Source organism: Lissotriton vulgaris, chromosome 4_1, assembly GCF_964263255.1.
Source record: "Lissotriton vulgaris chromosome 4_1, aLisVul1.2, whole genome shotgun sequence".
NCBI lineage: Eukaryota > Metazoa > Chordata > Amphibia > Caudata > Salamandridae > Lissotriton > Lissotriton vulgaris.
The window spans coordinates 698,030,864-698,056,660 of record NC_141691.1 but is presented as its reverse complement, the minus strand read 5'-3'; the positions used below and the strand labels follow the sequence as shown (position 1 = coordinate 698,056,660).

General features: G+C 46.1%; 1 protein-coding gene across 2 annotated transcripts in view; it reads left to right on the top strand.

Annotated features, from left to right (window-relative positions):
* PAK1IP1 (PAK1 interacting protein 1) overlaps positions 1 to 24,573 on the top strand; it is a 193,325-nt gene extending 168,752 nt beyond the window's left edge. For both annotated transcript variants that reach the window (XM_086964991.1, XM_086964990.1), the window contains 2 exons: positions 10,338 to 10,464; positions 24,224 to 24,573. In XM_086964991.1, the coding sequence (XP_086821117.1) occupies positions 10,338 to 10,464; positions 24,224 to 24,393 (297 nt within the window). In that variant the 3' untranslated portion in view covers positions 24,394 to 24,573. The remainder of the gene's footprint in view (positions 1 to 10,337; positions 10,465 to 24,223) is intronic.
* Positions 24,574 to 25,797: the final 1,224 nt, after the last annotated feature.

Here is a 25,797-nt window from a genome sequence, read left to right as displayed (position 1 = left end):
AAAGCCATTGTCACTCGGTTACCTGAGTTTTTATGGAAGCTGAGCCACATCTTCGCCACTTGGGGTGAAGTTCCTTTATTTTCTGAAACATAGGGGACAGAGTGCGGCTTAGTGCACTGTTTACTCGCTGATTAGCTAATCGTGTGTAGATTTTGGTATTTAGAATGAACCACTTACTTGGGCATTGGTCCGCAATGACCTCAGTGGGGGTTCTATTTTGTGATCACGTTTCGCCGCGCAGGGAGCAGTTAAAATCTGTGAAAATAAGGAGAGGGGCACCGTGTTACCGCGCTGCTGTTTGGATGCTGGGTTGAAGAAGGTACACTTTTAGAATGTATCTGCATCCGCGCTAGTCGCGTTTGAATTTTAGACGCTTACAAATGGTCCACTTACTTTGACAACGGGTAGCGGTGACTTCAATGGGGGTTCTGATTTTAACACAGCGTTTCACCAACCAAAGCTTACTCGGGTAATTATCTGCGGGGGGAAGTGGAGGGGGACACGTTACCGCGTTATAATTTCTGTACATGACCAATATACAGTTGACAGTTCAGGAAGGTGGCCGCTTCCGTGCTTACCGCGATATGTCAAATCTGATCAGCGTGCTTGCTCCACAGCGATGACCATGGGATGTGAGTGTCCCTGGGCATCGCCGACCATAAAGCCCAAAACATGTAGTTGGTAACGGGCCAATCAGGCAAAAGTCCAAGTAATGAAGCATGCTGGGACCTGTAGTGTCAAAGAGCAGATCAAGGTTTGCACGAACCTTTGAGGTGCATTATGGGACATGTAGTGTCCACCAGCGAGCACAAAATGTTTATGCCCTATTTATTTCACTAAGGCTGTTCAGACCCTTGTTGACGCTGTCAAACTTTAGGATTAGGTACGCCTCCTTGCGCAACAGCATTGTGTCCACCTCTAGGAAGTGTTTAGGGTCGATCCATGCCAATACGGTCCATTTGAAGTCAGTCTCAGAATGGCCATTACTGGTGAAATGTTCCACCATGGGGGCAGTGATAACTTTTTTCTTAAGCCGGGAGCGATGCTGGGTAATGCGTGCATTAATGGGCTGGTTTGTTTTGCCTACGTAAACTCTGTTGCATGGGCAAACCACCGCATAGACGACATTTTCGAGTCTTACAATTCGTGAAGCAATCATGCTTCCATCTAATGCCATTGTTTACAAATATGTCACCTTCTATGGTGCTTGAACATGAAACACAATTGCCACATTTGCGATGTCCGCGTATTGGTTTCAGATTCCACTGTGTGACAAGGTCGCTTTTGGGTGCTGTGATATGACTATCTGCTCTGATTAAATGTTGCCCTATGCTTCTGTTCTTGCGCATAGCAAAAATGGGTTTTGAGAGGGGATGCTCTAGGGTCTCAAGAAGATGCCAATTATTCCGAATTATGTTCTTAAATTGGTTCGTGTGTTGGCCAAATGTTGTCACACAAACCAATTGTTCCAGATCTTTCTTTTCTTTCTTTTCAAACAATGCCTCTCTTGGAGTAAATTTGGCCCTATTCTTTGAATGTTTTAACAACTTTTTAGGGTATCCTCTTTCTGCCATCTCATTGCAGAATCTGATTGCATGAGAGTCAAAATCACAAAGGTTTGTGCAATTACGCCTGATCCTCAACAATTGCCCATAGGGCAAATTATTTTTTAATGATTGAGGATGCGAACTGGTGTAATGCAGAATGGTGTTCCGGTCAGTTTCCTTTTTATGCAAGGAGGTAGTTAACTTAGCCTCATGGGAGCTTACCGTGACGTCCAGGAAAGTCATCTCTTTTGGACTGTAGTTGAGTGTGAATTGAATGTCTGGGTGCCTAGAGTTCAGCCACAGATGGAACTGCTCGAGGTCCGCCTGGCTCCCCTGCCACAGGAGCCAGACGTCGTCGATGTATCTTAGCCACTGAATGATATGTCCTGAGAAAGGGTTGTCACTGAGGACAAAACGTTCCTCATATTGTGCCATGTACAACACGGCCAACTCCGGTGCGTAGGGACAACCCATGGCTGTCCCCTTGACTTGAACAAAAAAGCTATTTTCAAATTTAAAATAGTTGCTGCGAAGAGTGATCTCAGCTAGTGACACAATGAAGTTGGTAGGTACCCGATGGGGTCTATCCCTTTGTTCTAGGTACAGTTCGATGACCTCTAGGGCTTCATCCTGCGGTATCTGTGTGTAGAGGGAGGCGACGTCAAGTGTCACCATCAACTCGGTCCGGTCATTGAATGGATGTCCCTCAATCTGTTTAATGAAGGCTGTTGTGTCGCTGAGGTGCGATCGGACTTTTGCAATACATGGCTTTGAAAAGAAATCAATGTATTTTGATACTGGTTCAAGCACCGAATCGCATCCCGAGACAATGGGTCTGCCCGGGGGTACCTTGTCATTTTTTTGGGGCTGTACTGTCTTCCCTCACCAAACTTGAGAAGAAAAACAGTTATACTAAGAACAACATCAGCAAGGGTATACAAAAAGCAATCAGTGATCTGAAATCTGACACTTCAATAGTGATTAAACAAGCCGACAAGGGCGGGGCAGTGGTCCTTTGGCCACGTCCCATGTACCTTGCTGAAGGCCAAAACCATGTCAACAATAGGGAATGGTACAGACCCTCCAAAGAAGACCCTGTCCATGCAATCCAGGATAAAATATCTCGAATTACCAAGGAAGGTTTGGACACAGGTTTTTTAGGACCTAAAGAGTATGAATTTTTGAATAAAAAAACGCCTCAAACTCCGATTCTCTACTTCTTACCGAAGATTCACAAAAATGACAAGGTACCCCCGGGCAGACCCATTGTCTCGGGATGCGATTCGGTGCTTGAACCAGTATCAAAATACATTGATTTCTTTTTAAAGCCATGTATTGCAAAAGTCCGATCGCACCTCAGCGACACAACAGCCTTCATTAAACAGATTGAGGGACATCCATTCAATGACCGGACCGAGTTGATGGTGACACTTGACGTCGCCTCCCTCTACACACAGATACCGCAGGATGAAGCCCTAGAGGTCATCGAACTGTACCTAGAACAAAGGGATAGACCCCATCGGGTACCTACCAACTTCATTGTGGCACTAGCTGAGATCACTCTTCGCAGCAACTATTTTAAATTTGAAAATAGCTTTTTTGTTCAAGTCAAGGGGACAGCCATGGGTTGTCCCTACGCACCGGAGTTGGCCGTGTTGTACATGGCACAATATGAGGAACGTTTTGTCCTCAGTGACAACCCTTTCTCAGGACATATCATTCAGTGGCTAAGATACATCGACGACGTCTGGCTCCTGTGGCAGGGGAGCCAGGCGGACCTCGAGCAGTTCCATCTGTGGCTGAACTCTAGGCACCCAGACATTCAATTCACACTCAACTACAGTCCAAAAGAGATGACTTTCCTGGACGTCACGGTAAGCTCCCATGAGGCTAAGTTAACTACCTCCTTGCATAAAAAGGAAACTGACCGGAACACCATTCTGCATTACACCAGTTCGCATCCTCAATCATTAAAAAATAATTTGCCCTATGGGCAATTGTTGAGGATCAGGCGTAATTGCACAAACCTTTGTGATTTTGACTCTCATGCAATCAGATTCTGCAATGAGATGGCAGAAAGAGGATACCCTAAAAAGTTGTTAAAACATTCAAAGAATAGGGCCAAATTTACTCCAAGAGAGGCATTGTTTGAAAAGAAAGAAAAGAAAGATCTGGAACAATTGGTTTGTGTGACAACATTTGGCCAACACACGAACCAATTTAAGAACATAATTCGGAATAATTGGCATCTTCTTGAGACCCTAGAGCATCCCCTCTCAAAACCCATTTTTGCTATGCGCAAGAACAGAAGCATAGGGCAACATTTAATCAGAGCAGATAGTCATATCACAGCACCCAAAAGCGACCTTGTCACACAGTGGAATCTGAAACCAATACGCGGACATCGCAAATGTGGCAATTGTGTTTCATGTTCAAGCACCATAGAAGGTGACATATTTGTAAACAATGGCATTAGATGGAAGCATGATTGCTTCACGAATTGTAAGACTCGAAATGTCGTCTATGCGGTGGTTTGCCCATGCAACAGAGTTTACGTAGGCAAAACAAACCAGCCCATTAATGCACGCATTACCCAGCATCGCTCCCGGCTTAAGAAAAAAGTTATCACTGCCCCCATGGTGGAACATTTCACCAGTAATGGCCATTCTGAGACTGACTTCAAATGGACCCTATTGGCATGGATCGACCCCAAACACTTCCTAGATGTGGACACAATGCTGTTGCGCAAGGAGGCGTACCTAATCCTAAAGTTTGACAGCGTCAACAAGGGTCTGAACAGCCTTAGTGAAATAAATAGGGCTTAAACATTTTGTGCTCGCTGGTGGACACTACATGTCCCATAATGCACCTCAAAGGTTCGTGCAAACCTTGATCTGCTCTTTGACACTACAGGTCCCAGCATGCTTCATTACTTGGACTTTTGCCTGATTGGCCCGTTACCAACTACATGTTTTGGGCTTTATGGTCGGCGACGCCCAGGGACACTCACATCCCATGGTCATCGCTGTGGAGCAAGCACGCTGATCAGATTTGACATATCGCGGTAAGCACGGAAGCGGCCACCTTCCTGAACTGTCAACTGTATATTGGTCATGTACAGAAATTATAACGCGGTAACGTGTCCCCCTCCCCTTCCCCCCGCAGATAATTACCCGAGTAAGCTTTGGTTGGTGAAACGCTGTGTTAAAATCAGAACCCCCATTGAAGTCACCGCTACCCGTTGTCAAAGTAAGTGGACCATTTGTAAGCGTCTAAAATTCAAACGCGACTAGCGCGGATGCAGATACATTCTAAAAGTGTACCTTCTTCAACCCAGCATCCAAACAGCAGCGCGGTAACACGGTGCCCCTCTCCTTATTTTCACAGATTTTAACTGCTCCCTGCGCGGCGAAACGTGATCACAAAATAGAACCCCCACTGAGGTCATTGCGGACCAATGCCCAAGTAAGTGGTTCATTCTAAATACCAAAATCTACACACGATTAGCTAATCAGCGAGTAAACAGTGCACTAAGCCGCACTCTGTCCCCTATGTTTCAGAAAATAAAGGAACTTCACCCCAAGTGGCGAAGATGTGGCTCAGCTTCCATAAAAACTCAGGTAACCGAGTGACAATGGCTTTCAAGCATTACCTTCCTGTGCACCCGGCTAGTACTTATTCACACCATTACTCTGTTGCAGCGTAGGCCGCCAAGCCTAGACGACATTTCCTCTAATCCAGAACTGACTGTGGGCAGGATTCACACAAGGTACAAACGGTTTTGTAATCTTACTGTCCAGAGATTAATGGCTAGAGGATCCGCTAGATAGTAAACATGTTGTTTTGTTTCATTTTAAATAGTGCCCATGGACTAGATCCAATCTGCCCTGACGAGAATTCTGCAAGTTGTGAATCAGGATTCGAAACGCGTCGGCACTCTTCTTTCCTTTGTTTGGCCGGTTGGCCATTGCCATTTATTGTAGAAACGCGCTATGTTCCTGAAATTCAATTGATTAGTTGCTATTCAGGCTTTGGGAGGTTAACAATTACTATAAACGCTGTTTTCTCCCCGGGTTCCTAAATGTTAGTAAGAGCCCCTGTTTCACAAATGTAAAAAGTTTTTTGGTCCATGTATTTAATGTGTTGGTTGTATATGTCAATAAGTCACTGTTTTTCTAATTGTTCACCACATGTTCGGTTCACTGCACATTTGTATTAATTTCTTTTGAATTTTTATATGGCTCAGACATGAGGTCGATAGTGATCTTAGTTCTGTTTATTGTGAATTCTCTTTTTGTAAACTAAGTACCAAATTGAAAAACATAAAATGTTTTGTGTAAACTAACAAGTTGTGGTTTACTCGTACAGAATTAGTGTGTACTTCAAGTAGTTTGGAGGCATAGGCAAATATTTCTATTTTCATATTGTGAGGCCCTGCCTACCCTCCTTCCCATTGGGCCCAGCCACCCCTGTGTGTCTTGGCAGTGATCACAGCACATTTGCATCACAGCACTGTTCTTGTGTTTCCTTATCTGGACAGTCTGCTGATTAAGAGCAACAACCATTAGCAATGCCTAGCACACACGCAGGCTGCTGTGTTGCTCCTGTCATTCAACTCCTTCTTGGGACCAGTTTTAAACTCTGTCACAGGCAAAGCCTATCACAGCCAAGAGAGGGTGATGCATTCAAGAGGTTGCTACCTTTTTATCATACAGCATACCCACTAACAACTAGAATGATCATGAAACTTTTGGGTAAGATGGCCACCTGCATCACTATAGTTCCACACAGTGTTTCAAATATGCCCTTTTCTGAGGTGGCTGTGTTGATAATCGAGATTTCAGCACGGTCTCATGTGGTGGAACAATAAGTACTTGCTGTTATGCACACCGTTTCCAGACCCTGAAGATGCAAATCTGATGACATCAATTAATCATTCGGTATTTGTAAAGCGCAGCTACTCACCCATGAGGGTCTCGAGGCACGGTGCGGCTCAATTGTTTGCTGGGGTCATCTGAAGAGCCAGGACTTAAGGTCCCCCCTAAACTGGAGCAGTGTAGGGCTTTACCGGAGGTAGAGGGGAAAGTCATTCCAGGTCTTGGCTGGGAGAAAGGAGATTCTACCTGTTCTGGTCTTGTAGATAAGTGGGATAGTGGCCGAGGGGAGAGGTCAGCTGACTGGAGGTTTCTCTTGGGTGCGTAGATGGAGAGGCGGTTTTTGGATATGCTGGTCAGATGTTGTGGAGGGCCTTGTATGCATGCGTGAGAAGCTTAAAGGTTATCGATAGGGCGCCAGTGGAAATCGCAGAAGTGTTGGGTGATGTGGTTGGGATGGGGGATGTCTAGGATCAGTCTGGCTGCGGCGTTCTGGATTTTCTGGAGCTTGCAAAGGAGTTTTTTGCAGATTCCGGCATGAAGGGCATTGTCGTAGTCCAATCTGCTAGTGATGAGGGCGCGTGACCGTTTTTCTGGATTCGGTGGGGATCTATCTGAACGTCTTTTGAGTATGCTAAGAGTGTTGAAGCAGGCAGAGGATACATCATTAATCTGGCAGTTCATAGTGAGGGATTAGTCCAGTATGATGCCGAGGTTTCGTGCATGGTCTGTCAGGGTGGGGGGTTTCCAAGGGCGGGGAGGCACCAGGTGCTGTCCCGTGAGGACTTTGTTTTCTCTGAGTTGAGTTTCAGGAAACTCTTCTTCATCCAGGTGGCGACAGCTTTCATCCCTTCTTACAAGTTGTGCCTGGTGATGTTGGGTTTCTTGGTAAGGGAGAGGATGAGCTGGGAGTCGGCCTAGGAGACCATGTTGAACCTGTGGTTTCGGACGATGGGTGCAAGGGGGGCCATCTAGATCTTGAAGAGGGTGTGGCTGAGGGAGGATCCATGGGGTACTCCATGTCTGGTCTCTGTTTGTACTGAGAGGTAGGGTGGGAGTCTAACTTGCTGTGTTTTGCATGTCATGTGAGAAATGAGCATGTCCAGTCAAGGGCCTTTCCTTGGATGCTGGCGTCGGGGAGTCTGTTGGCTAGTGTGCGGTGGGAGATGGTGTTGAAGGCAGCTGAGATGTCCAGGAAGATGAGGCCTGGTCGAGGAGGGCGTGGATGTCGGCTGCAAGTAGGGCGGCCTCAGTGCAGTGGTTGCTGTGGAATCCGGATTGGGAGATATTCAGGACGTTGTTGGCTTTGATGAAGTTTGCTAGCTGGGTGTTGACGGCCTTTTCGATGACCTTGGCTGTGAAAGGAAGCAGTGAGATGGGACTGAAGTTCATAAGGTCTGTCGGGTCTGCAGAAGGTTTATTCAGAAGGCGGTTGACTTCGGCGTATTTCCAGTCATCGGGGAATGTGGCAGTCTCAAGGTAGCAGTTGATCGTCTGGTGTATTTCAGTGCGATGGCTGTGGCGGCTCTGTGGAAGATGTGGGGGTACAGGGGTCTGAGGGTGCTCTGCAGTGGATGCTTTTCATAGTCTTTAAGGTGTCTTCTGTTGTGAGTGGGGGCAGAGTGAGTAGGGTATGTTTGGTGGCATTGCTGGGGGTGGAGGCTGAAGCGGTTCAAAGGTCTTGGTTGTTGAAGTGGTCGTAGAGCGTCTTAATCTTGAGGTGAAAAAAGGTGCTGAGTCTGTTGCAGAGGGCTTTGGCGGGTGGGACTTCTGTTTTTTAGCTGCCTGGTTTGGCAAATTCCTGGATGATGGAGAAGAGTTCTTTGGAGTTGTGGGCGTTGGTGAGGATTCTGTCTTGAAGGAAGTTGTTTTTTGTGGATTCGATGAGTTGGTGGTGTGCTGTGGTGGCTGTTCTATAGGTGGTGCGTGCTTCTGGGGTTTTGCTGTTCCTCCATGGCTTTTCGATTCGTCGACAGGATTACTTGGATTCTTGGAGTGAAGGGGTGAGCCAGCTTGCTTTCTTGTTGTGACGTCCTGTCGCTTTCTTGAGGGGGGCAAGTGTGTCTGCGCAGTTAGTGATCCAGCGGTGGAGGTTGCTTGTCGCGTTGTTTGCATCGTCGGAGGTGGAGCGCTGGTGAGGGCGGAGGCGAGCTGTTCTTCTGTGACTTTGTTCCAGCTTCTGCAGGGTAAGCTGAACGCATGCTTGTGTATGGTGGGTTTTCTGAAGGAGAAATGGATGCAGTGGTGGTCAGTCTATAGAAGTTCTGTGGTGTGGCTGCAGGAAATGCTATTTCCTCTTGCGAAGACAGGGTAGAGTGTGTGTACCTCTGTGTCCATAGATGGCAGTGACAAGTTGCTTCAGTTCTATTTCGACGAGGTTCTTTAGGAGGGCTGTGGTGTTGGAGTTGTCGTGGTTGTCCAGGTGGAAGCTTAGGTCTCTGAGTAGCATGTAGTCTGTGGAGGCGAGGGTGTGGGATGCGCTTAGGTCGGCGATGGTGCTGGTGAAAGGAGCTTGGGTGCCAGGCCACCTGTAGATTGGGGTTCTGTGGAGAGTCGTTTTGGGATTGATCTGGAAGTGGAGATGTTCCATGGGGGTCGTGGCGTTGTCCATGTGAGTGGTTGTTAGGCGTCCATCATCTCCTTGTGTTTGCTTTGTTCGCCCTAAGTTGGCAGGGTAAGTTCGGGCTGGACTCTTCCCCTGAGGCCCAGGGTGAAGACTGATTTGCATATAGTTGTGTCTGAACTGGGGTGGCGAAGTGAGCTAAAGAACGATGATGGATTCAACCCAGATCTGTGACTTGGGTTGAAATATCTGAAAAGTTTCAGCGCTCTGCCCATCATCTCCTTGTGTTTGCTTTGTTCGCCCTAAGTTGGCAGGGTATACCCAGACATGGGTCCCTTGCTCACTTTGCCACTGGATTCAAGCTAGCCTGGCTGATGAGGGCTGTTAGCCCAAAACCAGTCCCAGGATGCTTGTTTCCAGTCCAGGGAAGGGTCAAGACTGATTTGCATATAGATATGTCTGAACTGGGGTGGTGAAGTGAGCTAAAGTACGATGATGGATTCAACCCAGATCTGTGACTTGGGATGAGTGTCTAAAAAGTTTCAGCGCTCTGTCCATTGACTACCTCTGTTTGCAAAAATCACACGTTGCCATAAACTGAAGCATATACTTAGAAGAATAACCATGTCCAAAACAACTGTGACAAACAATAGATGACCAGTGTGTATAGAGCATGTATATAACAGCATTACAAGCAAGGCCACTGGAATTATGCAATTCTGCAGCTACAGTGTTTTCTGCAATATTATGGATTTGCCACATAATCCATTATGTGCATAATTTGCAGATTTTAACAAAAAAAAAACTTTTCTTGCTCAAATGGATCAAAAGTTACTAAAAGAGTCCCACGGGAAGTGACTGGGCTTTTGTCATACAGAGGCAGTTTAACTTTCAGTTGCTGATTGCTGTATTTGCTGTATTTAGATGTTAGACTGGTACTTCTGAGGTAAACCCTTTGGCTAGACAGTGTTAACGTATGAAAATGCCAAAATAATGAAGTAACCTTGCAAAATGTGTTGCATTATGCTACATAGTGTCTATTTTCTTGCAGCATAATTGAGTCAATCCTGCTGCATAATTTGGTTCACCCTTGTCGCATAATTCTATCAGTACTGGTAAAGAGGCAGCCACACAACACCTTTTAGATAAAGATCAGGCTGACACAATGGCAATTGCCATCAGTGGTTTTATGTGTATGAATGACATTAGTATGTACAGTTTCTTTGACTAGGGTAAGTATGTGATCAGAATCTCCCTTCAATATCCAGTGGCCATAAAGGAATTGTAGCAACTTTCAGATGAATAAATGCAATAGAAAATAAAGTGGTCCTAAACCAATCGTTGTTTTTCCAGATCCAGGAGCCACCATCCTTGTTGTGTGAAGTAGACACTTCCGCTCGACTAACATGCCTGTGTGTATGGCTCGAAAAAGCACAGGAAGAAAAAGAAACAGTAGACACATGCACACAATCCACTGCAGGTATGTAGCGTTGATTGTTCTGGCAAAATTGCTTCTGTGTACTTGCTGTAATTCATTACTAAGCCACCCTTTTTTATGTCAAAATGTCAATTTAATAGCAAACCTGCTCAGGTCTGTATTAAAGCAGACAGTAAACAAGGACTTGCCTTTAATACAGAACACATGTTGCTAACATTTTGTTTTGTTCTTAGCCTTCCTAGATTCAACAGACTTGCAGACAGTGTCAAATATATAGTGATAACCTTTGTGTAAGGGTACCAAGTACAAGGTGGATAAATAGCTCCATGTATGTCTTTTGAGGCCATAAGCATGAGTATGAATCTGGAGATTGAGGCTGCCCAGCCTGACCACACAACCCTATGAGTAACACTACAGAGACACAGCCTAGATGCAGAGGGAAAACTGCTGACTTTCTATTGCAACACCTCTAAACAGGTATGTGTCTCTGTGATTAGCTGAGAGAGAGGGCCTGATATGAGACTATTTCATGGATTGGGCATGGTGGGTTTGCCAAGAGCTAGACAGGTAGACAGACACTAGGTTTCCCTAGAAGAAGTGGGGATTGGTCTGAAGAAAAACCATTCTGCTTCCTTCTAAAACTAGCAGAAAGAGGGTGCAGAGATAGTTGATGATAACTAGAATCTGCGAGTGTGTGTGAAAGTGTTGGTGGTGGGTATACCGAGGAGTTAATGGGGCTAACGTACTCTTCACCTCTAGCCTTCGCCCATATTAATCTTTAAAGACCGTGTAAACCGGACACAGGAATTTGACGTATCTTCTCCAATTTTTCTCTATCACTCTGTTGTATTCTGAGTCCATATCTTAAATTATTGGAAGATCCATTAGTTTTCATTTCGGTTTTCCTGTGTCAGGCATTTTTTTACCTTTGCATCCTGGTAATATCACAACTGATATGAGTTTTATCCCCAAAATAATTATAAAATACTTGCATTATTATTTCAACAGCAGAGGTCGCAACACTTGACGCTCAAACATATGAATCAAAAGAACCCACTCTCAAGAACTAATTTAAATAAAATTGCCTCAAATTCTAGCTCTGCACTAGTGTAGGAAGCTGCCTCAGAGGAAAAGTGATATAGATAAACTAATCTCAACTTTACAAAGCAGGGAAGTACAACATGCTGAGGCAATAATACGTGGTCAACCAGATCAGGATCAACTATTACTTCTTTTACCGGATGCTAGAATAGAAATGAAAAAGATATTTAGGGAGAAAATTGTTGATGCTAGGGTCCAAACTAAAATTAAGGCATTCATAAGTGCAGATATTACTGTCCATAGTCATACTAAAGCGATTCTGGAACAGTTCTCACTTTTCTATCAGAACCTTTACTCATCCTTAGTTACCGTTGATGCAGGAAATGTTATACAATATATTACGGAGAGTAATCTCTCGGCTCTAAGTGAAGACGAGGCAACTTCGTTAGATAATTCTATTTCGCTGGAAGAAATAGCAGCAGCTATTTCTTCGTTACCTTCAGGCAAAGCCGCAGGGGTAGAATCTCTGCCAATTGAATTTTACACGGTGTTTAAAAATACTTTGCTAGCACAATTTAGCTTAGTTATTCAACAGATTGGCATAGATAGTAAGACACCGGAGTCGTGGAACATGACGCAGATTGTTTTTTTTCTTAAAATAGGTAAAACCTCTACTAACTGTGGATCATACAGACCCATCTTCCTCATAAATACAGATGCCAAGATTTTTTCAAAGATCCCGGCCAATCGTCTTGCCCCAATGATGGCAGGTCTGGTATCTGATATTCAACATGGTTTTATACCAGGCAGAGATACTACATCTCATGTTAATATGGCGATTGGGGCATTCTAATATGCAGAAAAAGAGGGGGTGGGTCTCAGTAATATCCTTTTAGATGCCAAAAAGGCTTTTGACAAGGTTGGGTGGGAATTTCTATGGGCTACATTAAGTGCATTCGGTCTTGGGAGACAGTTTAGGCAATGGGTCCATGCTTTGTATCACAAACCAAGAGCTAAGCTCTCATATTCTGGGGCATACTCTATACCATTCGATATTTTATGCGGTACAAGACAGGGCTGTCCTCTCTCCCCGTTGTTGTTCGCCCTTTACATAGAGTAGGACCTAAAAATAGCTCGTCCTCACCCATTCTCCCTCGCAAATGCGAGCGGGCGAGTGGATTTGTCGAGCCCTGGGTCACTCGAGCACCAAAACTGCACCACCAGCTGCACAGAGGCGGCTGGGTGCAGAAGTCAAAATCCAAGTTTGCACCTGAGGTTGCAGGAGGGATACCAACAACAGCAGAAGTGAGTAGAGATGTAGGGGGCACCGTCTATTCAGTTCACCATTGCCCAGGGGCTTCAGTGCAGGGATGCCTTTGGACATCTTAATCTCCTTACTGGAGCTGGTAGCAGTCAGGGGGGGAGCCTCTGAATTCAGGCTGCAGACTCTGTTTTGGAGTCCAGGAAGGGTCAGCTAACGTTTGACTAGAGGTCAGGATCGCTGGGGAGCCTGTTCTGGATCCGTGAGCAGTCTGTACATGGGACAGAGGCATTTGGTGCAGAGTGGGCAGGTCTCACGGAGTGCACTGTAGTCCATTGAGTTGGTTTCTTGGGAACAGAACCGCTGTCCTCAGGAGTTCTGCCTTTGTCAAAGTTCATGCTATCTTCCTCAGGTTTCTGGAAGTCACTGGCTGCAGGACCGGTGTCGTATTCTCGCAGTGCCTTTAAAGCTGGAGACAGGTCTGTAGGGTTGGAGCCAAGTCAGTGGTAGTCTTCAAGCTTCGCTGCTCGGTGTCTGCTTCATCCTTCTTAAGTCGCAGGTAACTAGTTTCAAGGTATGAGGGAGCCTCCTAAATACTAGGCATAGGGGCGCTTTAAGGAAGTAACAGGTAGGGCAAATGGGCACCTCACCTGGGGTGACTACATTCTCTATTATGCCACCCTCGTGGCTGAGGGGGCATAGTCCTTGTCCTGATTGGAAGAGTCCTCTCATCTTCAAGATGGAAGGGACTGAAAAGTGTGCTTCGCTTCGCCTCGCCTCCTCTACCTGAAGGCTGGAGTTGGCAAATGGGGACACACCTCCTAGTTTTCCTACCAGTTTTCCCTCCCCAAAGTTGGGGTGTAAACTAGGGCCGCCATCTGCTGCCAGCAGCAGAGGCTGGGGGTGCATTACATAGGCGGTAGGCCATTGAAGCTTCCCCTTCTAGCACAGTGCCCATCCAAGGGGAGGAGGTTTGACCCCTCTGCCCAGGATGTGCATTGTTTTTGGACCCAGAGAGCAGAGGCTCTCCACCCAGGGGTCCAGAAACGTGTGTGTGTGTGTGGCAGGCTGCGTAAAGTCAGTCAGTGACCACACCAGGGTCGGTAGGCTTTCGGGGGACACCTCTTAGGTGCCCTCTGTGTAAATGTTTTAATAAATCTCACACTGGCATCAGTGTGGATTTATTACAAGGAGCAGTTTGGTACCAAACAGTCCTGGTTTCAGTGAAGCCATCATGGTGCTGTGGAACTGTTTGTCAAGTTCCCAGCCCATGTACTCTCTACGGCTTCCCTGGTGCTTACAATATTAAGGAATAAACACTAATGCTTTAGGGGCATATCTGCTCCTGCGGATATGACCACACCTGGGATATACTGCACCCTACCTTAGAGCTGGTATGGCCTGCTAGGGGGGGGGGGGTGACTTACCTATATCATAGGCTGTGCTGTCTGGCATTGTGCACAGGCAGTATGCCATGTCGACTTGGTCGTTTCTTCACCTCACAGGGTAATGCCAGCTGCAGAGCCAGGGACTTGGTCCAAGTAAGGGGGTTCCAGGGCACCCACTTCAGCCTCCATAGCCCTAGGTACCCAGGGTATCACTTACTAGGGACGTACAGGGGGCAGAAGTACCAATTGTGGGCATGTTTTTAGGGAAAGAACACTGGTACTGGCAACCTGGACACGAGGGACCCATACTGTATACTCAAAGTTGCATCAAAAGCCAGGCAATGCACCCGACTTCTGCAGACTCCCAACCCCACTGCACACAACCTTTGGCCATCAGCAACAGGGTCTGGCAGGCCCTGCACTGTGCCATCCCAAGGGCCCAACCTCACTGCAGATGACCTTGAGCCATGCACAGAAAGGGTAGAGTGCAGGCCCTGCGACTTGCCCTCCACAGACGCCTGACCATGCTGCAGACAGTCTTCAGCCAGGCACAGCAGAATTAGGCCCGGCCCTTCATCCCACCTGCTTCAACCCCACTGCGCCTAGCATCCATTATGTTTCACGAATCAGCGTGAAAACATGCCAACCATTACCATCTTTGTTTTTGTCTTTGATCTACATACAACATGACAAACAATCAAATGGGAGCAAATTAAAAAGGGGAGGGGGTTACAAAATATTTCTAATGGGGATAACGTTGGTGCCTTATCCCAGATCTGCGCAAAATTTGGCACTCTTATTTTCAGCTTACCCTTGCTATATTGCTTTTCATCCAAATCCATCAAGAAGGGGCAGAGTTAATTAGACTGGCACCTTCTTTCACATCTTATGGGACTGCTCACAAGCAAAGCATTACTGGGATAAAGTTACGAAACAAATGGAAAGGACTTGCAGCAAATCCTTAAAGACATCTCCCCAGTTCTGCCTCCTCAATATATTGGATGCCACCGACCTCTCCCAGGCAGAACAAACATGGGCATCGATGGGTTGGGCCATCATGAAACAAAACATTGTACAAAAATGGGTGGTGTATACTGTCCCAAGCCTGCGTGATTGGACTAGAGACATGGACTGGGCAAAGATTGCCGAGAGAAGTAAAGGGTGCTCCAAGAAATGGGACTACAAATGGGGGAAATGGAACAAATACATAGGGGATATCTGCATCTCCCCTTCTATACAGTTACAGCGTGAAAGACACTGTACTAGCTCAACTGACAATGATGAGCCCCCACCCCTGCATCCCTAATGTTGACATATCCTTGTTACCTCATTTGTTTTGTATTCTATTGATGTATATAGATCTCCTAGACCAATGTAGGATTTAATCCCGCAGCCTTTTTTCTCCGCGGGGAATCGCAACGCGTCGTTATCATGACCGCGTTATGATTCCGCATACCTTTACTCCGCAAGTCGTAACAACGACTTGCGGAGGTGGGGGCACTGGAAGTTGGAATAGTATAATTTACTATTCCAACTCCAGTCGTTGTTCCGACTTGCGGAGTAATGGTATGCGTTGTGACTCCCCGCGGAGATAACGTTTCGTTATAAACGTTGTTTACCCTCCTAGACGTATGATTCGTCACCTGGATGGTAGGACAGCACCCTGGCTCAGCTTGGTGAGAACAAATGTGATCATTGTAATTTTACTGTAATGTATGTGGAGTCATGTATTGTGGGCCCGACTATTGCTTTTCCATTGCTTTGTACCAGCTTCAATTTGTTGATAAATACAAATTGTTTAAAAAAAAAAAGGGAGGGGGCAGAGTTAAGTAGTGGGGGTGTAAAAAAAAAAAAAAAAAAAAAACCAACAACAAAATAACACATTTGCAAAGTTTTTTAACACTTGCTAATGAATCGTCATGAGACTTGATAGGCCATTAGCAAGTGGCGTCCAGTGCAGGAATCTCAAGTTTCAAGCAGATCGGACAAAAGGGGCTTTATCGTGGACCGCAAAGAAATTGTACAGAACCTTAGTATGTCTTTTTACTATTATTTTAAGAGGTTTCATTCAATTCCATCAACAAGGGGGCACAGTCCAGTCTCTAGTGGGAAGGGCGCACAAAAGTTTTTTTGCTTTCCTGCAACAGAAAACCAATGTGCAGAGCCTTCAAACATGCGTGGAACATGTTGGTTTTAGGGCTTGGCCCAGTATTTTATTTGTGGACCCAGTTCTAAGTGGTTTTCAGGGTCCTAATGAACAACAGGAGCTAAAAGCTTCTTTAGCCAAGTGGGAATTTTATTTGTAAATGTAGGTTTAAGGTCTGCGAAAGTTAGTCCAAGGACTGTCCACATTCTAACGGTCCCACTATATTTTTAAGCCTACTAGCACATTATTGTAATTCTGTTTTCTTCAAAACTAATGAACGATTTACATCAAACCAATCAATAGTACTTCTGAGTAAAGTTTTACTTTAATTCCAAGATCGCCATAAATCCCTTCAGGATTTCTTTCTGTTGCATGGAAATTTCTATGGGAGTGTATAGGGGAATTGCTGCGTTCGAGGCATGTGGGCTGCTGAATTCATATCTGTGCATAGATCACCGCCTAGTGTTGGGTCCGGATGATTGCACTTTGTTGTCTTGGAAGAGTCTTCGAAGTATCACGAGATAGGTGACTCCTCCCCTGGACTACAGTGCGCATGGGCATCTTCTCCATCCTCAGATTGTTTTTTTCCGCCATTGGGTTCGGATGTTACTCCTATACTCCAACTTCGGAATCGAAACAAAACTTTTCTAAAGGCCTTCAACTTCGACGGTATTGTTCTTGTTCGGTACCTCTCTACTCGATCAAGCTTTCCATCTCAACTCTGTCGTCGACGCGGGCCGTTGGGCCTTTTCGACGCCACGTGAGCCTGCCGTCGATGGAAAGAAGCCCGTTCAAAAGGTGCCCATAATGCCACTCCAAGTTCTGACATACTGACAAACACTCAGTATGCAACAAGTGCCTTTCCCCAGTCCATAGGGAAGAAACCTGCCCAGCCTGCGTCCAGTTTCGGTCGAAGAAAACCATACGGATCCGACTGGGCCGCTAGGCAAGAGATGCAGCAACAGGCACCGGAACCGGACAACATCTTCGATGATGACCAAGAAGTACCGGAAGCTCCAGATTCGGACCTAGAGATCGTCACCGTCGAGGACTATTCGGACTCCGATGACGAGATCCCACCGGGGCAAATCGTGAGTACACTGCCCCTGACACCAATTACCCCGTTACCGAAGGCTCAGGTCGAGGCATCGCCAAAAGGGTTAGCCAAGATCAGAAAAAAGTTTCGCCAGCCCCGCCATCCGGCCAGGCTCCGAAATCAAAACCTTCAGAGACCCCAGGGCCAAGTAGCATCATCCCTAAGAAGGTTCCAGAGCCAAAGAAAGTCGTCGACCCGAAAAAGGCCGTACAGCCCAAAAGCGTCGAGCCAAAGAAGACTGTCGACCAGAAAAAGGACGCTCAGCCAAAAAGCGTCGACCCCAAAAGGGTAGTCGAACCGAACAAGGACACACAGCCAAAGGGCGCCGAACCAAAAAAGGTCGCTGACCCGAACAAGCCTGCTGTACCGAAAACAGTCGACCCGGCAAAGGTCACCGACAAGAAGGGTGCCGTACCGAAGCCCGTAGCACGGCCGGAGAAGGCTATCAACCCAAAAATAAGTGCTCCGAAGACACCAGTCAATCCAAAAAAGACCATCGACTCGGAAAAGGACAGTCAACCAAAAAAGCCTGTCGAGCACAAGAAACGTGTCGAGCCGAAAGATCCGGTCGACCCCAAATCACTCGTCGACCCGAAAAAAGGGCACAAGCCAAAGAAAAGCAATACGACACCAAAAGTCGTCGGAAAAAAAGGTGTTACTGACCCAAAAAAGTCTAACACTCTGTCAAGGACTGTAGAGGAAAAACTCTTCCATCCAGATCCATCAGACGACTAAGCAAAAATGTATATTAATCCAGAGACTGGTAAAGTCACAATCCTGCACAGGAAGAAGCGGCCACTGGACATTGGCTCTCATTCCCCTATTCCATTGAAGAAGGACTTTGGGACTTCTCCCTCTAGGCCCTTCATCCCTATCTATCCTATAATGCCTACTACACCTTTTGCTCCTTACTCTCCTTCTCACCACGGGGACAATGAGGGGAACACAGGGGAAAATCTACAGCCTGACTTTGATTTTCCACAAGATCCTCAACCACAAGAGGAACCATGGGAGGAGCCAACAGACCCTTACAACACCCATCCCATCCCTGATGTACCCTCTTATCCAACTAAGCCGTCACCTACTGATGACACCATTGTCTTCAACCAACTCATAGACAGGGCAGCGCAGTACCACAACGTAGACATGCATAATGACCCTGTCGAAGAAGACTTCTTATTTGACACCTTCCCTACTTCAGAAAAGAGTGTCAGAACACTTCCTATGTTAAAGGGAGTGCTAAAACACGCACCTGACATATTTAAGGATACAGCCAGGGCACAAGTAATAAATCCCAGGATAGAGAAAAAGTATAGAGCAACCCCTACAGACCCTACCTACATCAGAGGGAAGTTACCATTACACTCACTGGTAGTGGCTAATGCACGTAAAAGGGCCAACTTCCAAACAACGGGGGAAGCACCTCCCCCGATAAGGAATCTAAGATACTAGAGGCGTCAGGTAAAAGGGTAGCAGCACAAGCCTCCAACTCATGGAGGATTGCTAATACACAAGCCCTACTGGCTCGTTACGACAGGGCACATTATGACCAGCTCAAAAACCTAATGCAACACCTACCTGAGCCTTTTAAAGCACAAGCTGATGACCTCATACAGGAGGGAAAATTCATTACAAACGACTCCATCAAATGTGCGCTTGATGCAGCAAACACCGCAGCCAGGTCGATTAACACTAGCGTCTTACTACGCAGACATGCATGGCTGCGCATTTCCGGCTTAAAGAACGAGGTGCAGTCCTCCATTCTTAACCAGCCAGTCAATCAGGACTTTCCATTTGGGCCTGCTGTCGACACCATTTTAGATCAAATGAAAAAATACACAGAAACAGCAAAATCAATGGGGGCATTACAGTTTCAGCAACATAGAGGCTCCTTTAGGCACTCCTCATACAGGGCAACTGCACGAGGAAATACCTCGCAGACGTCATCCTCCTACAAAAGCATTACACAAGGTTCCTTCACCAAAAACTCAAACAGAGGAGGTTATAGGCGCAACAATAATAAGGGAAGAGGACGTGGAGGCAATAACACCAGAGCCTCCACTGCCACAAAACAATGGCTTCATCACGCTACCTCCAGACCACCTAACACCAGTCGGAGGCAGTCTCCAACAGTTCCTACCTGTCTGGCACGCAATTACCACGGACCGGTGGGTAAGAGAAATTATCCAGTATGGTTATTGCCTAGAACTCACTTCTACACCACCAAACATACCACCCAGACACCGTCCTATGTCCACAGAACACATCACCCTGCTCCAACAAGAGGTGAAATGCCTGCTGGAAAAGGGGGCCATAGAGCCAGTCCCTTTCCACCAGCAAGGGAAAGGAGTATACTCCCTATACTTCCTTATTCCCAAGAATGACGGTTCCCTCAGACCAATGTTGGACCTCAGACCCCTAAATCAATACATACTGTTGGAGCACTTCCATATGATCACACTACAACAAGTGCTCCCGTGCTACAACAAGGAGACTTCCTAGCAACACAGGACCTCAAGAATGCGTATTTTCACATACCTATCCATCCAGCCCACAGAAAATTTCTCAGGTTCACAATAGAAGGTCAACACTACCAATTCAAGGTTTTGCCCTTCGGGGTTACCACGGCTCCAAGAATGTTTACAAAATGCTTAGCGACAGTGGCAGCACATCTCAGAAGGCAACACATCCATGTGTTCCCTTATCTAGACGAATGGCTAATACAAGCAAAATCGTACCAACAGTGTGCAACACACACGTCTCAAACACTTCAGTTGCTACACAGCCTAGGGTTTTCGATAAACTATCCAAAATCGCATCTGCAACCATCCCACACACAACAATATCTGGGAGACACTGTAGACACCTCCGTGGCAAAGGCATACCCAAACTCAGCAAGGATAGCCAGCACGCAGATACTTATTCGCACATTTCTGCCACAACACTCTCTGCCAGCTCGAGTTTTTTTGCAGCTCATAGGCATGATGGCCTCCTGCATGTTCATTGTCCCCCATGCCAGACTTCAAATGCGTCCCTTACAAGAATGCCTAGCACGGCAATGGAACCAGGCTCGAGGACAACTAAAAGACTTAGGCGGTCATTAGGATTGCGGATTTTCTGCATCCTCTGGGCCGGCGGAAGCCACCGCCGGCCCGGAGGATGCGGAAAATCCGCAGCGGACCCACCAAAGACCCACTGCCACATTAGAATGGCTGGTGGGTCCTGGTTTCCGTCCGCAACTTTTCCGCCGCGGCTGGCTTACAACCGCGGTGGAAAAGCTCTAATATGGTGACGGTGTCTGTCAGACACCGTCCGCCATATTAAGATGGCCTGTTTCAGATGCTTTTCCGCGGCGGGTTTTCCGCCGTGGAAAAGCATGTGTAACTTCACTGCGGGGGCCCGTTGCGGGCCCCCTAGGTGAAGGGGGGAGTGGGGGGTGCACATGGGGGGTACCTATGGTACCCCCCTGCATTTGTATGCGGAAAGAGGCAGGCACCGCGCAGTGCCTGCCTCTTTCTGCATACAAAAGCAACACCTGCATTTTTAACATTGCTGTGGGTGCAGCTTGAAGCTGCACCCGCCGCAATGATAAAAATAGAGGATGTGACCGCCAGGGTGGCGGTCACATCCTAATTGCACAGGAGGGAACTCCTCATGCCATGCGGAGGTTCCCTCCTGCTCTGGGGTCGCGGAGGGACGCAAGTCCGTCCGCGATCCTAATGAGGCCCCTAGTGTTGGTAGACAGTCGCGCTCACAACTCTCTGCAGTGGTGGAACCCACAAAACCTTTCCAAGGGGCAACTGTTCCAAGAGCCGGTTCCACAACTAGTACAAACATTGGACGCATCACTGACAGGCTGGGGAGCCCATCTCCTTCAATACACAGTACAAGGGCTCTGGACAACCAAACAAAAGAAACTGCATAACAACCAACTAGAGTTGCTAGCGATATTCCTAGCCCTGAGAGCATTCCAGAAATACTTGTACTGCAAGACTGTGTTGATCCGGACGGACAACATGACCGCAATGTACTATATCCAGAAACGGGGAGGAGCGCACTCTCCACAGCTGTCCCACCTGGCACAAAGCATATGGAAGTGGGCGATTCCAAAGAACATTCTTCTCCATGCCGATCATCTTCCAAGGAAGGACAATCAGATAGCGGACCTGCTCAGCATGCACAGCCAACAACTACACGAATGGGAGATTCACTCCCAAGTTCTCCAGCCATTCTTCGAACATTGGGGTCACCCAGAGATAGACCTGTTTGCCACAAAAGAAAACTCCAAATGCCAGTACTTTGCCGCCAGGTTCCCACATCCGTTGTCACAGGACAATGCGATATGGATGAACTGGTCAGGCAGATTTGTGTACGCTTTTCCCCCAGCACCGCTAATTCCGCTGGTGGCGCGCAAACTGCGGCAACACTCACTCACACTAATCCTAGTTGCTCCCACATTGGCAAGAGAACCCTGGTACACAACAATTTCCTAGAACTTTCAATAGTTCCCAAACAAAGACTGTGCCTCGCGCCCCATCTTTTAACTCAGAGCCATGGAGAAATCAGACACCCAGATCCCAATCAGATGAACCTAGCGATCTGGCTCCTGAAGTCTTAGAGTTTGGATACCTTAACTTGCCTCCAGACTGCATGAACATCATTAAGGGGGCAAGACGACCAACTACACGAGCATGCTATGCAGCTAAATGGAAGAGATTTGTTATTTACTGCCACAATAACCAAATCTATCCATTAGATGCTTCCATACAAAACATTATATGTTACCTGCTGCATCTACAAATATGCAACTTAGCATACTCTTCCATACGACTACACCTCGCTGCTATAGCAGCATACCTTCAAAACAGGCAACACCTTTCACTGTTTAGAGTACCAGCAATCAAAGCATTTATGGAGGGTCTGAAAATGGTGATCCCTCCAAGGCATCCCCCTTCCCCAGTCTGGAATATAAATATAGTGCTTACCAGACTTATGGGACCTCCTTTCGAACCTCTACACTCATGTGAACTACAATTCTTAACGTGGAAGGTAGCCTTCTTGGTTGCCATTACCTCACTCAGAAGAGTAAGCGAATTACAAGCACTAACAATCCAAGAACCTTTCATGCAAGTACATGCCAACAGGGTGGTTCTTAGAAAAAACCCTAAGTTCATGCCAAAGGTCGTATCCAATTTCCACATTAATCAATCAATAGAACTGCCAGTATTCTTTCAAAATCCACAGTCAGTAGCTGAGAGAGCCCTACACACATTAGATGTAAAAAGAGCTCTACTTTATTATGTGGACAGAACTAAATCATTTAGAAAGACAAAGCAACTATTTGTTGCTTTTGCACCACAACACAAGGGAAATCCTATATCAAAGTCAGGAATAGCCAGATGGATAGTTAAATGCATTCAAATATGTTATCAAAGGCAAAACGCACTTTAACTGTCCCCCCAATAGCACACTCTGCAAGAAAAATGGGGGCATCCATGGCTTTCCTAGGGAATATTCCTCTTGAAGACATTTGTAAGGCAGCCACATGGACCACCATACACACTTTCACAAAAGACTACTGTGTAGGCGTGCAAGCAAAACAGCAAGCTGCTTTAGGCCAGGCTGTCCTCCAAAACTCTTTTTCAAACTGCTGCAGCTGGCACAGGTAACCACCGCTAGAGGAGATACTGTTATACATTCTATGCACAGATGTGAATTCAGCAGCCCACATGCCTCGAACGGAATATGCTACTTACCAGTATGCATCTGTTCTTGGCATCAAAATATGAAAATTAAAACAGTTTGTGTCTACCAAAACCTGTGCAGGTCTATAAAACTTCACCAAAGTTATTAGCAAATCAAGGTATTTTTCCTATTCTCAGATCTGCAAGAAATCTGAGATTCTTGAATTGGGCTTAATGTGTTAGGAACCTTCCAACAGTAGAGTTATCGTATTGAATAGCTACCGAATTTACTATCGAGTTATCAAACAATGCCGTTTGTATTAGCAATTTAGCACATTTGACGCTCCTTTTTAGATGAGCCCATCCCTTGGCAAATGTTCGCAAATTTAAAAATACAAAGGGCAACCTATACATACTAAGTATTTGCTGCATTTTGAGCAAATTTGTCAAAAAGCACTACCGTTATGAGTAAATTAACAGTACCGTTTTCAACTGTCAAGAGATCTCTAAAATTGAACCTCTTTATGCCCAACCAAAACTGCTCAAACTATTGAGCTGACTTGCTTCAAACCAGCAAAAGCACAAGCCTCAAATTATTTGTGCCTTGTTTGGTGTAATTTAGTTCATCTGTTTTCTTAGTGAGCAATTGTTCCTATGGAAAATCACACTTTTTTGCCCACCACCTTTCTTTGCCCCCACTTGATCAATACTAATAAGTGCAAAACTTTAAATAAAGGACCAAAAGAGAATAAATTAGTTTTTGGAAAGTTTCATGCAGATTTGTCATATTCCTCCTACGTTATTAAAGTACAGTTTTGACACTAAGTTGGTTGGATTTAAAAAAAGAAAAAAAATAGGCCTCCAAATGGACCCCCATCAATTTTAAAGTGTCTGTAGAAGAACATGAAAATCGACAACCATAAACCTTTAAGTCCATGTTAAGCAAAAGAAAATGAGTGCTAGTCTATCTGATATAACAGGTAATATTTGTGGCCCAGCACACATTCCTTCCCATACAAGAGACTGCATTAAAGGAGTAGACACACCAATACGTGAATAAGTAGTAAAGACTAGCTTCTGCGAGTAGTTTGTTCCTTTTCAGCAATAAAGAAAGGTCAAAAGTGCGCTGTGTTCTTTGTAAATCTTATGTTTGCTGATTAAAGTTTTTCTGGTTTTTTTTTGTAGTTGAGGAATCTGGCTTAAAACCCAAGAAGAAAAAACAGAAGATTCAATTTACTGAAACTGAGAACACTGACAAACCAGAAAAGAGCACCCTGGGCACAAAGGAAAACAAGAAAACAGGGGCACAAGAGAAAAAAAGGAAAACAAAGAAAAAACAACCAGCTGGAGAATAACTTTTTTTCTTAATTGACAAAATCATTCATATATAAGCAGAACAGTTTTTATTTCGTATTTGTGCAATATCCTGTTTTATTTCAGCAGTGTCCATCATGCTCTCTTTGGCACATTGTCAGTTTCACTTTGTTATGGTGCAGAAGCAAGTGCAGATTAAAGTATCATCACATTTGGACGTATTCCTCATAGTGTGGAGATAGTTAATCAGGTGCGGTGCGTCCATAGGGGCGTGGGGGCGTAGCCCCCCCCCCCGCCCGCAGGAGACACCGAGGGAGAACTGACAATGCATGCCAGTCAGCATGACGTCAGGAGGCTTTATGTTGATTGACATGATTGTCACCAGACAGGCAGCAACACGAGTGCGCATGCGTGGGGACGGAAGGTGAATTTTTTAACCGTGCCAACGCATGCGCACTTGTGTTCGTGCTTTTTTGCGCATGCCCATTAGGAGCCCTTCGGTCTCCTAATGGGGGTGCTGTGGGCATAGAGTAACCTGTGCCCCTGCAGCGCCAGGATTGGCTGCAAGGGGCTGCCAGTGCCATTCGACAACGTGAAGGTGCCAAGGGGTTGAGGAGAAGAGGAGGTGCGGACCCGGACTTGTCATCATCATTCTGTGTTACACTGGTACTAATAATGTTGAAACCTACCTCCGACTGTGTTAACAAGTGTTAAAATGACAACATAATGCATTAATACTTTCACAAAATGACATCCATTATGGCACATAATTTGCCATTTCTTGCTACAAAATTTAGTCCTCCCTTGCCGCGTATTTAAAGTCACCCTGGCAATAGTTGTTCCTGTACATAGTCACAAAGTTAAAAGTATCTAGAACTATACACAAATGACTGACACACTCTAGAATATAAGGTCTGAGCTTTACTAATGTGTATTCGGGATTTGAGGACTCGGGTTTGAATTCCAGCTAGATAGATCAGGGAGTAATGTACCTACAGCAGTGATCTTTCTGTAACCTGCAGGTCACATAACTGATGATTGAATGATGTATGGATGCAGGATGGATGGATGGATGGATGGATGGATGGATGGATGGGTGGGTGGGTGGGTGGGTGGATGGATGGGTGGATGCATGAATGATGTATGGATGGTTGCTTGGATGCATGCATGACGGGTGAATGCATGATGGATGGATGGGTGGATGGATGCATGATGGATGGATGGGTGGATGCATGAATGAATGAATGATGTATGGATGCAGGGTGGGTGCATGCATGCATGAATGATGTATGGATGCATGCATGATGGATGCATGCATGATGGATGGATGCATGATGGATGGGTGGGTGGGTGGGTGGATGCATGCATGAATGAATGATGTATGGATGCAGGATGGGTGGGTGGGTGGGTGGAAGCATGAATGATGTATGGATGGATGCAAGGTG